The sequence below is a fragment of the Pseudophryne corroboree genome, chromosome 6 (assembly GCF_028390025.1).
Source record: "Pseudophryne corroboree isolate aPseCor3 chromosome 6, aPseCor3.hap2, whole genome shotgun sequence".
In the NCBI taxonomy this organism is placed as follows: Eukaryota; Metazoa; Chordata; class Amphibia; order Anura; family Myobatrachidae; genus Pseudophryne; species Pseudophryne corroboree.
The window spans coordinates 441959881-441973092 of NC_086449.1; the positions used below are offsets into that span (position 1 = coordinate 441959881).

The 13212-nt window shown below is 47.7% G+C and overlaps 1 protein-coding gene across 4 annotated transcripts in view; it reads right to left on the minus strand.

The window, feature by feature from the left end:
- The window catches only part of CELSR1 (cadherin EGF LAG seven-pass G-type receptor 1), a 318308-nt gene that overhangs the window by 137213 nt on the left and 167883 nt on the right, over nt 1–13212 (minus strand). For all 4 annotated transcript variants that reach the window (XM_063927112.1, XM_063927111.1, XM_063927109.1 and 1 more), the window contains exon 3: nt 7635–7857. In XM_063927112.1, coding sequence (XP_063783182.1) covers nt 7635–7857 — 223 coding nt within the window. The remainder of the gene's footprint in view (nt 1–7634; nt 7858–13212) is intronic.

The window sequence follows — 13212 nt, forward strand, 5'->3', positions numbered from 1 at the left end:
GCACTAACTAAACATAAGATGTTCCTAACTGTCACTAAACAAAACACAGAGTTCTTCGGTACATACTGTATAGCTTACTTGCATCAGAAAGCGTGTCTCTCACACACAGATCCTGCAGCCTTCCCAGGCAGTCTGCCCATACTAATCAGGTTAGAAGCACTATATCACTCTTACACAGCTGAAACCCTGATTAGCCCTCTGTGAGGCCAAAGACCCGAACTGGGCCCAATGTCTAGAACTCGCCTTATCTCTCTCTCAGAGCCTTTACCCAGCTTTTACAGCAAACTGAAAAGGTTCAGACAAAACAAAAAGCATTTTTCCTAGAAGTTAACATTTTCTAAAACATGTAAGACAAGAACCTGGGACAAATATACCTGCCCTCAAACACTATCCCAGTGTTCTTGTCACATATCCCCCTCCCCTGTTTCGACCTAGGGGCCGGAACACTTGTAGCCCCCAAACAGAAGATGCGAGACAATGCATCTGCGTTGGCCAATTGTGTTCCCGGTCTATGTTCGACAGTAAACTTAAAGTCCTGCAACGCTAGAAACCATCTAGTTAGACGAGCATTCTTGCCTCTATTTACATACATCCATTTTAAAGGGGCATGGTCTGTCACTAGTCTGAATTGTCTACCCAAGAGGTAATATCTCAAGGTATCTAGTGCCCACTTAATGGCCAAAGCCTCCTTTTCCACAATGGCATACCTTTTTTCATGCTCATTGAGTTTCCTACTCAAATAAATGATAGGGTGTTCGTCCCCATCTCTGGTTTGGGACAGCACAGCACCTATCCCTACCTCTGAGGCATCTGTCTGTACCACAAATTCTTTTGAAAAATCTGGTGTTATCAACACCGGTTGTGAACACAAAGCCACTTTTAACGCTTGGAACGCCTTTTCTGCATCAGGGTTCCATTTCACCACATTTGACTGCTTCCCTTTGGTAAGGTCTGACAACGGCACCGCTGTGGTCGCAAAATTAGGAATAAACCGTCTATAGTACCCAGTAATTCCCAAAAAAGCCCTTACCTGTTTTTTATTCACTGGACGAGGCCAGTTTTGAATAGCATCAACTTTATTCAATTGGGGCCTAATCAGACCTCTGCCTATGGTGAAGCCCAAGTATTTGACCTCCTCCATTGCGAGGCAGCACTTCTTTGGGTTAGCAGTTAACCCTGCCTCTCTGATTGAGTCCAGTACTGCTTGTACTTTAACCAAATGTGACCCCCAGTCTGTACTGTGAATTACCACATCATCCAAATAGGCAGCTGCATATTTTCTATGGGGCCTCAAAATTTTATCCATCGCCCGTTGAAAGGTTGCTGGAGCCCCATGCAACCCAAAGGGTAACATCTTATACTGGTACAGCCCCTCCGGAACCGAAAAGGCTGTTTTTTCTTTGGCGCTATCAGATAAAGGTATTTGCCAGTAACCTTTGGTCAGGTCCAATGTGGTGAGAAACCTGGCTGTTCCCAGCCTTTCTACAAGCTCATCCACACGGGGCATGGGGTATGCGTCAAACTTGGACACCTCATTTAACTTACGAAAGTCATTACAGAAGCGTATGCTACCGTCGGGCTTCGGGATGAGCACTATGGGACTGGACCACTCACTGTTAGACTCCTCTATGACTCCAAGTTCTAACATGGTTTTAACTTCCTTAGAAATAGCTTCTCGCTGAGCTTCAGGAATCCTATATGGCTTTAAATGAACCCTGACCCCTGGTTCTGTGACAATGTCATGTTTTATTATGGTCGTTCGGCCAGGCAGCTCTGAAAATACCTCCCTATTTTGGATGAGAAATTCTTTAACCTGATTGTTCTGATCAGCTGATAATGTCTCTGACACCTTCACTGCGGGAAGCAACCGGGGTGAAGACACCGAAGGGCAAGGCTCCGCTGACAGAGACAACCTATCTTTCCAGGGTTTGATTAAGTTAACATGGTAGATCTGTTCGGGTTTTCTCTTTCCCGGCTGGTATACTTTGTAATTAACCTCATTCACTTTTTCCCTAATCTCAAATGGACCCTGCCATTTAGCTAGGAATTTGCTTTCCACAGTGGGTACCAAAACAAGAACTCTATCTCCAGGAGCAAATTCCCGTATCTTGGCACTCCGGTTATAGACCCTCTGTTGAGCACTTTGGGCCTGTTCCATGTGCTCTCTGACAACAGGTACCACGGCTGCAATCCTATCCTGCATTTGTGTTACATGCTCAATAACGCTTCTATAAGGAGTGGGCTGTCCTTCCCACGTCTCTTTGGCAACATCCAACAGCCCTCTGGGGTGTCTACCATACAACAAATCAAATGGAGAAAACCCCGTAGAGGACTGAGGAACTTCTCTGATGGCCATTAACAAGTAGGGCAACAAACAATCCCAGTTTTTCCCATCTCTCTCAACAACCTTTTTTAACATACTTTTTAATGTTTTATTAAACCTTTCCACCAACCCGTCAGTTTGGGGATGGTAGATGGACGTCCTGAGGTGAGTGACCTTAAATAACTTGCACAATTCTTTCATGATCCTTGACATAAATGGAGTACCTTGGTCAGTCAAAATTTCTTTTGGTATTCCCACTCTACTAAATACCTGCACCAGCTCCCTAGCTATCGCCTTGGTTGTGATAGTGCGTAAAGGGACAGCCTCAGGATATCGAGTGGCATAGTCCATAATTACCAGGATATACTGATGGCCCCGAGCAGACTTTAACAAGGGCCCCACGAGATCCATGGCTATTCTGTCAAACGGGACCTCTATAATAGGCATGGGAACTAGTGGGCTCCTGAAATGGGGTCTAGGGGCATGATACTGGCATTCAGGACAGGAAGAACAATATTCAGACACTTCTTTATAAACCCCTGGCCAAAAGAACCTTTGTAAAACTCTTTCAGTGGTTTTTTCTGCCCCTAAATGTCCTGCGGTAACGTGACTATGAGCTAAATCTAGTACCGTTCTCCGATAAGGCTGGGGAACTACCAGCTGTTCCACCACATCCTCACCCCTTTTGACAATGTGGTACAAGAGCTCATTACAGATGGCCATGTGGGGATACGTAACCCTGTCACCTGGTACCACAGGTTCCCCATTAACAATCTTAACATTCTCTCTAGCCTTTATTAAGGTAGGATCCTTTAACTGTTCAGACGCAAACAGATCCTTCTTTACCTCCAGGTCAGGCACGCTTTCAGTTCTAACTACTATGTCTCTGTTCCCGGCAAGAGGGTCCTCACTGGACTCCCCATCTGTCACTTCCCCAGCCAAACTAGCAAAAGGCAAAGGGCCAGAAAGTTCCGAAGACCCACGTACATCCATAAAATCACCGGTATTATCATCAACTGGCTTTTTACTTCTCACATCTGTTGATAACCGTGATTCCCACAGTTTCCAAAAATGAGGAAAATCCCTCCCTATTATGGCCTCATGCACCAAGGTAGGGACCAGTCCCACTTTAACCATTGCTGACCCACAACAAGTTTCTATATTCACCTCAGCAGTGGCATAATATTGGGTATCCCCATGTATGCAAGTTACCCCAATAGGTATTTGCTGGACCTTTAAGGGGTTCACTAACCCAGCTTTCACGAGGGTAACTAAACTTCCTGAATCTAGCAAGGCCTCTACCCGGTTACCTTCTAAGAACACATCACACATTTGTTTTTCCAGCTCAGGTGAAGGTACCACAGTACAGGCTAACCTAGCAAAGAAAGACATTCTGCGACATTCAAAGGCAGCATCACATTGCATGGGTTCTTGCGTGACTGGGCAATTGGCAATAACATGACCTGGCATACCACACCTAAAACATTTAACCACACGATTATCAACCCATTTGGGCAGCATAGACCGTTCTAGCCCCATTGGCCTGTTTCCAGGGCCAGTGTTTACAGTCTCTCCAGCCTTGCGTTCTCTTAACCGCCCAGCAACGTTTTCCCACGGAACAGTCTTACCAGTCTTTACTGAAGGGCGCTGTCGAGGATCTATGGGTTGCTGGGTGGTCATCAGTAGTTCCTCTGCTGCCAAATACCTCTCTACCATGTCCACTAATTGGTCAGCAGTACCCGGGTTTCCATGGCTCACCCACTTGCGCAGGACCATGGGCAAAGATCTCAAGTAGCGGTCCATGACGACTCTTTCCACCATCTGGGGACCAGTTAATGTCTCTGGCTGCAGCCATTTTTTTTGTTAGCTGAATAAGGTCGTGCATCTGGGAGCGCGGAGGCTTCTCCATGGCGTACAGCCAACGGTGCACCCGTTGTGCTCGTACTGACAGCGTGACTCCCAGGCTGGTCAGGATCATAGTCTTTAGTTTATCATAGTCCCGAGCCTCAGCAGGGCTTAAATCAAAGTAAGCTTTTTGGGGCTCACCTGACAGGAAAGGTGCCAGCAGACTGGCCCACTGTGCTTTCGGCCAGTTCTCACGCTCGGCAGTCCTTTCAAACGTGGTCAGATAGGCCTCCACATCATCAGCCTCTGTCATTTTCTGCAGGAAGTGACTGGCTCGTATAGAACTAGAGCTGGTTGGAGCACTGACGGCCACATCTCCAACCCGAGCTGCAAGTCTCTGCACCACTTCTGCTAAGGCCTCTCTATCCTGACGCTGTTGCCTGTAAAGTTCATCAACAACTGCCTGCTGTTGTCTCTTATTTTCCTCCATTGCCACCTGCTGCTGTCTTATATTTTCCTCCATTGCCACCTGCTGCTGTCTGTTGGCCTCCTGCTGTAGTCTCCAATTTTCCTCCATTGCCACCTGCTGCTGTCGGTTGGCCTCCTGCTGAGCCGCTGTAGCTTGCAGCAAGGCTTTAAGCAGATCCTCCATGTCAACAGATTTTTCAGGCGGCTTTGCAGCTGCTTTCACCCAGGACATATATCAAACCCTCAGGGGTGAGTCTCAGTAACTTCACACTGGGCTGTATCTGCATAAACCACCGTTTTCTGCAGGCCTCACAAAGCTGCTGCTTTCACTTATGCGCAGAACGGCCTGCTCGCATTCTCCACCAAGTTGTAACACTGTAGGGGTGCAAGGTGCCTTTTCCTGGGGAATATGGCAGCACGCAGCAGTTTGAGGAACAACACAAGTCCAGTTTCTGGTACAACTGACCCCGGACAGTTTTATTGAAACAGAAAATAAAACAAACCCCAAAATAAAAATACCTTGCCTGTCCGGCACTAACTAAACATAAGATGTTCCTAACTGTCACTAAACAAAACACAGAGTTCTTCAGTACATACTGTATAGCTTACTTGCATCAGAAAGCGTGTCTCTCACACACAGATCCTGCAGCCTTCCTAGGCAGTCTGCCCATACTAATCAGGTTAGAAGCACTATATCACTCTTACACAGCTGAAACCCTGATTAGCCCTCTGTGAGGCCAAAGACCCGAACTGGGCCCAATGTCTAGAACTCGCCTTATCTCTCTCTCAGAGCCTTTACCCAGCTTTTACAGCAAACTGAAAAGGTTCAGACAAAACAAAAAGCATTTTTCCTAGAAGTTAACATTTTCTAAAACATGTAAGACAAGAACCTGGGACAAATATACCTGCCCTCAAACACTATCCCAGTGTTCTTGTCACAATAAACATACATATAAGCGGATTGTCCGGAACCGTAGGGTCCCTAGTGACATTAATGTGTTCTGAATGTGTATGACCATGTACTGAAAACCCCAGTTGTGGATCTAACAGGAAACCTTATGGTCGACAGAAAACCTAGTATTCGTCAACAACAGGGAGTAGTAATCAGGCAAAATAACCTTCTGGCGACCCCGAGAGGTCCGAGGGAAGTATACATATATAATTTTAATAACACTCCCCCACACATACTACCATATCTGTGCTCGAGCTACAGGCCCAAGGAACCGTACCATACATATACATTTAAATATATATAAATACAGGTATAAGGCAGTTACAGCATGTTAATTTACACTCAGTAATAACAATTGGTGCCGACAGGGTCACCCACATACCACTGTGTCTCCCCTACTGTGCTTACGTTTGACAAGCAAACTACAACCGACCTGCTGACACTGCATCTACTGAATTAAGTACCAACAGGTGTCGGCGATGCCGACAGTGATCCCCATAACTGTTTGTGACAGAGCACTCACGCCTGTCGACATATGTCGACTAAAAAGCTATAGTGGGTATATTTGACAAGGAACACACAGAGATATATGCACAACACACAGATTACAAGCCCATTTATCTAAAATAGTGTTATATTGTCGTCTATATAGTACTAAACACTGTGCCCCCCCCCCCACGTTTGCCTTGTTTTCATTGCTATGGCGGGGACATGGAGAAAAATGGCGCTGAATCGTGTTGTGAGGGCTAAGCCCCGCCCATTTTTGGCACGCTTCAGGCCGCTATTAATATAGCTTCTTTTATGCTGGCGGGGGTCCCTATACAGTGTCTACACACTGTATACATGCATTGCCACCCTCAAAAAAGGTATATACTGCTGCCAAGGGCGCCCTCCCCTGCGCCCTGCACCCTTGTAAAGCTGTCGGTGTGGGAGCAATGGCGCGCAGCGCGACCGCTGCTTTACACTGGCGGGGGTATGGTACACGGTGCCCGGGCACCGAATATGCGTCTTATGCCAGTTTAGAGACCATCAGTAACTTGCTGCCCAGGGCGCTTTCCCCCAGCGCCCTGCACCCAGTGAGTGCCGTTGGTGTGTGGGAGAATGGAGCGCAGCACGACCGCTGCGCAGTACCTCCGTTACTGATGTCTTCTGCCGTCACTGAAGTCTTCTTTCTTCTATATACTCACCCGGCTTCTTTCTTCTGGCTTCTGTGAGGGAGGTGACGGCGCGGCTCCGGGAACAAGCAGCTAGGCGAACCAAGTGATCGAACCCTCTGGAGCTAATGGTGTCCAGTAGCCTAAGAAGCAGAGCCCTTGAACTAAGAAGAAGTAGGTCTGACTTCTCTCCCCTCAGTCCCACGATGCAGGGAGCCTGTAGCCAGCAGGTCTCCCTGAAAATAAAAAACCTAACAATAAAGTATTTTAGAGAAACTCAGTAGAGCTCCCCTAGTGTGTGTCCAGTCGCTCCTGGGCACAGAATCTAACTGAGGTCTGGAGGAGGGACATAGAGGGAGGAGCCAGTCCACACCCATTCAAAGTCTTATAGTGTGCCCATGTCTCCTGCGTATCCCGTCTATACCCCATGGTCCTTACGGAGTCCCCAGCATCCTCTAGGACGTATGAGAAATGTAGTTTTTAACATAATAAAAAAAAAATTGATCTGAAAACAAATGTATACTCTAATATAGTATTTGGCAGTCTAGAGCTGTGTAAATTAACCCTCGGCAGCTGTGTTCCTCATTTATCAAAGAACAGTTAATTAAGTTAAGATCTGTTCCTTCACAAAATGACATTAGCAAATATATAACAGAAATACTAAATGAAACATATACTGATGTCACAATCTGCAACAACACAAATGCAGGCTGCGTCAGGAAAAAGGTATATAAAATAAAAGATGTGCTGATTTAGCCATGTCACTAGGTGGACTTTATAGGAGAATATTATATTAAGAGATATTAAATGGAAAATCTTGGAAGTTTTTTAGTCATCTATTTAATTCCAATTTCCAGGATGTGCAGACATTTAGTGCGTACTGTAAACTTACATAAGCGAGACGGTGAAATGGAAGCGCTGTCTTAAGCCTTTGAATGTAATGAAGGACTGTGGAGGAAAACTTCTAGTGGTCATTTCACAGTATGGATTCTCATACTCTCCTGGGGGACATTTGCACTTAAATCCACCAATAAGCAGGTTGATGCAGGTGCCTCCATTCTTGCAGACGCCAGGGACGCAGCGACCAGACCGCGAGCTCACTTCACAGTGCTCTCCTGAGAAAAAGGAAGGAGAAGAGAACATGTTTTTACTGCTAAAGTGCCTAAAAAAAGAACCTGAAACCCCTACTGTAACTTTCCCCAGCATATATTACATATATAACATATAGAAATATTATTTAGAACATATTTAAGGAACAAGTGTATAAATGACATCACTCTTTTTGGTTATCACATCTGCCCCAGTGTACAGTCTCTGTGATCAGAGAACTACATAACATGATATGCTTCCATAGATTATACAGGGGTGGTCTTCAGTATGCCGAATGTCGGGATCCCGGCGCACATTATACCGGCGCCGGAATCCGACACCCGCATACCGACAGCTATTCTCCCTCGTGGGGGTCCACGACCCCCTTGGAGGGAGAACAAAATAGTGTGGCGCGCCACCGCGCCCGCAGCGTGGCGAGCCCGCAAGGGGCTCCTTAGCGCTCGCCACGCTGTCGGTATGCCGGTGGTCGGGCTCCCGGCGCCGGTATGCTGGTCGCCGGGAGCCCGAGCGCCGGCATACCGTACTACACCCATTATACAGGGCATCTGTAGGCATTTTTTTGCTACAACGTGGCATGAGAGGACATACGGCGGTATTTCAGCTTTTACAATGCATGTGGCTGTATAAGAGATTGCTGGTGGTAAGTGAGGCAATATGGAAGTAAACTGACTTTGTATTGTCATATTGGCTATATGCGTCAAGCTTAATGGAAGTAAATTGAAGACACAAATATATCGGATTTAAAAAGAAAAAATTACAAAGGATACAATTATTTAAAATATGTCCCCTCCTCCCCTGTCCCTCCCATTAGAGGGTCAGTTATCTGGTAGAGCAAATCTAATGTTTTCTTGCATGAAAATTGTGTTTAAAATATGGTATATTGCAAACTAAGAATGTAGTTGTTACAAATAAAAAAAAAGTGAGCAACACTTCATCCCGAGTGGTAAGAACTTGATTTTTTTGTTGTTTTGAAAACACTGGCATGTATTTGCCTTTTCTAGACCTAACAAAGTTTTCATTGAAGTTTAGAGACTGCCTGGTGTACAGGGGTCATCTATCATATGTACAGTGCAGAAATGCGGTATATACAGACAGGACCACCATCAACTGCTTTATTACTAAACATACAATGGGGGATATCGTATTAGACCCGGTAAAACATCGGTTGCGAAAAAAGTTTTTCCCGATTTTTCCCGATGTTTCACCGATATGTCTTTCTCTGACGTCCTAAGTGGATGCTGGGACTCCGTAAGGACCATGGGGAATAGCGGCTCCGCAGGAGACTGGGCACAACTAAAGAAAGCTTTAGGACTACCTGGTGTGCACTGGCTCCTCCCTCCATGACCCTCCTCCAGACCTCAGTTAGAATCTTGTGCCCGGCTGAGCTGGATGCACACTAGGGGCTCTCCTGAGCTCCTAGAAAAGAAAGTATTTGTTAGGTTTTTTATTTTCAGTGAGATCTGCTGGCAACAGACTCACTGCTACGAGGGACTAAGGGGAGAAGAAGCGAACCTACCTGCTTGCAGCTAGCTTGGGCTTCTTAGGCTACTGGACACCATTAGCTCCAGAGGGATCGAACACAGGACCCGACCTCGATCGTCCGGTCCCGGAGCTGCGCCGCCGTCCCCCTTACAGAGCCAGAAGCAAGAAGATGGTCCTGAAAATCGGCGGCAGAAGACTTCGGTCTTCAACAAGGTAGCGCACAGCACTGCAGCTGTGCGCCATTGCTCCTCATGCACACTTCACACTCCGGTCACTGATGGGTGCAGGGCGCTGGGGGGGGGGCGCCCTGAGCAGCAATATTAACACCTTGTCTGGCAAAATAAACACAATATATAGTCCTAGAAGCTATATATGTGTAAAATACCCCTGCCAGGATCCATAAAAAAGCGGGAGAAAGTCCGCCGAAAAAGGGGCGGGGCTATCTCCCTCAGCACACTGGCGCCATTTTCTCTTCACAGTGCAGCTGGAAGACAGCTCCCCAGGCTCTCCCCTGTAGTTTTCAGGCTCAAAGGGTTAAAAAGAGAGGGGGGCACTAAATTTAGGCGCAAATCTGTGTATTATAGCAGCTATAAGGGAAAAATCACTGTGGGTAGTGTGAATCCCTGCATTATATAGCGCTCTGGTGTGTGCTGGCATACTCTCTCTCTGTCTCCCCAAAGGACTTTGTGGGGTCCTGTCCTCAGTCAGAGCATTCCCTGTGTGTGTGCGGTGTGTCGGTACGGCTGTGTCGACATGGTTGATGAGGAGGCTTATGTGGAGGCGGAGCAGATGCCGATAAATGTGATGTCGCCCCCTGTGGGGCAGACACCAGAGTGGATGGATAGGTGGAAGGTATTAACCGACAGTGTCAACTCCTTACATAAAAGGCTGGATGACGTAACAGCTGTGGGACAGCCGGCTTCTCAGCCCGCGCCTGCCCAGGCGTCTCAAAGGCCATCAGGGGCTCAAAATCGCCCGCTACCTCAGATGGCAGACACAGATGTCGACACGGAGTCTGACTCCAGTGTCGACGAGGTTGAGACATATACACAATCCACTAGGAACATCCGTTGCATGATCTCGGCAATGAAAAATGTGTTACACATTTCTGACATTAACCCAGGTACCACATAAAAAGGGGTTTTATGTTTGGGGAGAAAAAGCAGACAGTGTTTTGTTCCCCCATCAGATGAGTGAATGAAGTGTGTGAAGAAGCGTGGGTTCCCCCGATAAGAAACTGGTCATTTCTAAAAAGTTACTGATGGCGTACCCTTTCCCGCCAGAGGATAGGTCACGTTGGGAGATATCCCCTAGGGTGGATAAGGCGCTCACACGTTTGTCAAAAGGTGGCACTGCCGTCTTAGAATACAGCCACTTTGAAAGAGCCTGCTGATAAAAAGCAGGAGGCTATCCTGAAGTCTGTATATACACACTCAGGTACTATACGGAGACCTGCAATTGCCTTCAGCAGGGATAGTGCTGCTGCAGCGTGGTCTATTACCCTGTCAGGACAGGGATACTATTTGCTAACCATAGAGCATATTAAAGACGTCGTCTTATATATGAGGGATGCACAGAGGGATATTTGCCGGCTGGCATCCAGAATTAATGCAATGTCCATTCTGCCAGGAGGGTATTAGGGACCCGGCAGTGGACTGGCGATGCTGACTTTAGAAGGCACATGAAGTGAGGAATTGTTTGGGAATGGTCTCTGGGACCTCGTATCCACAGCAACAGCTGGGAAGGAAAATATTTACCCCAAGTTTCCTCACAGCCTGAGAAAGCACCGTATTATAAGGTACAGTCCTTTCGGCTTCAGAAAAGCAAGCGGGTCAAAGGCGCTTCCTTTCTGCACAGAGACAAGGGAAGAGGGAAAAAGCTGCACCAGACAGCCAGTTCCCAGGATCAAAAATCTTCCCCCGCTTCCTCTGAGTCCACCGCATGACGCTGGGGCTCCACAGGTGGAGCCAGGTGCGGTGGGGGCGCGTCTCAGGATCTTCAGCGACCAGTGGGCTCGCTCACAGGTGGATCCCTGGGTTCTGCAAGTAGTATCACAGGGATACAAGCTGGAGTTCGAGGCGACTCCCCCTCGCCGTTACCTCAAATCAGCCTTGCCTGCTGCCCTCGAGGAGAGGTAGTACTGGCGGCAATTCACAAGCTGTACTTCCAGCAGGTGATAATCAAGGTACCCCTCCTTCAACAAGGACGGGGTTACTATTCCACAATGTTTGTGGTACCGAAACCAGACGGTTCGGTGAGACCCATTCTAAAATTGAAATCCTTGAACACTTATATACGAAGGTTCAAGTTCAAAATGGAATCGCTCAGGGCGGTTATTGCAAGCCTGGACGAAGGGGATTACATGGTATCACTGGACATCAAGGATGCTTACCTGCATGTCCCCATTTACCCCCCTCACCAGGAGTACCTCAAAATTGTGGTACAGGACTGTCATTACCAATTTCAGACGTTGCCGTTGGTCTGTCCCCGGCACCGAGGGTATTTACCAAGGTAATGGCCGAAATAATGATACTCCTTCGAAAAAAGGGAGTTATAATATCCCGTACTTGGACGATCTCCTTATAAAGGCGAGGTCCAGGGAGCAGTTGTTCGTCTGAGTAGCACTATCTCGGGAAGTGCTACAACAGCATGGCGGGATTCTGAATAGTCCAAAGTCGCAGCTGGTTCCTACGACGCGTCTACTGTTCCTGGGTATGGTTCTGGACACAGAACGGGAAAAAGGGGTTCTCCCAGAGGAGAAGGCCAAGGAGTTGTCATCTCTAGTCAGAGACCTCCTAATACAAATACAGGTGTCGGTGCATCAATGCACGCGAGTCCTGGGAAAGATGGTAGCTTCTTACGAAGAAATTCCATTCGGTAGATTCCATGCAAGGATCTTCCAGTGGGATCTTTTGGACAAGTGGTCCGGGTCGCATCTTCAGATGCATCGGCTGATAACCCTGTCTCCAAGGGCCAGGGTGTCGCTGTTGTGGTGGCTGCAGAGTGCTCATCTTCTAGAGGGCCGCAGATTCGGCATACAGAACTGGGTCCTGGTGACCACGGATGCCAGCCTTCGAGGCTGGGGAGCAGTCACACAGGGAAGAAACTTCCAAGGACTATGGTCAAGTCAGGAGACTTCCCTATACATAAATATTCTGGGACTAAGGGCCATTCACAATGCCCTAAGTCAGGCTAGATCCCTGCTTCAACACCAGCCGGTGCTGATCCAGTCAGACAACATCACGGCGGTCGCCCATGTAAACCAGCAGGGCGGCACAAGAAGATGGACGGCGATGGCAGAGCCTCAAGGATTCTCCGATGGGCGGAAAATCATGTGTTAGCACTGTCAGCAGTGTTCATTCCCGGAGCGGACAACTGGGAAGCAGACTTTCTCAGCAGGCACGACCTCCACCCGGGAGAGTGGGGACTTCATCCAGAAGTCTTCAAATTGATTGTACACCATTGGGAAAGGCCACAGGTGGACATGATGGCGTCCCGCCTCAACAAAAAGCTAAAAAGATATTGCGCCAGGTCAAGGGACCCTCAGGCGATAGCTGTGGACGCTCTGGTAACACCGTAGGTGTACCAGTCAGTGTATGTGTTCCTTCCTTTTCCTCTCATACCCAAGGTACTGAGAATCCTAAGAAGGAGAGGAGTAAGAACTATACTCGTGGTTCCGGGTTGGCCAAGAAGAGCTTGGTACCCGGAACTTCAAGAAATGATCTCAGAGGACCCATGGCCTCTGCCGCTCAGACAGGACCTGCTGCAGCAGGGGCCCTGCCTGTTCCAAGACTTACCATGGCTGTGTTTGACGGCATGGCGGTTGAACACCGGATCCTAAAGGAAAAAGGCATTCAGGAGGAAGTCATTCCTACGCT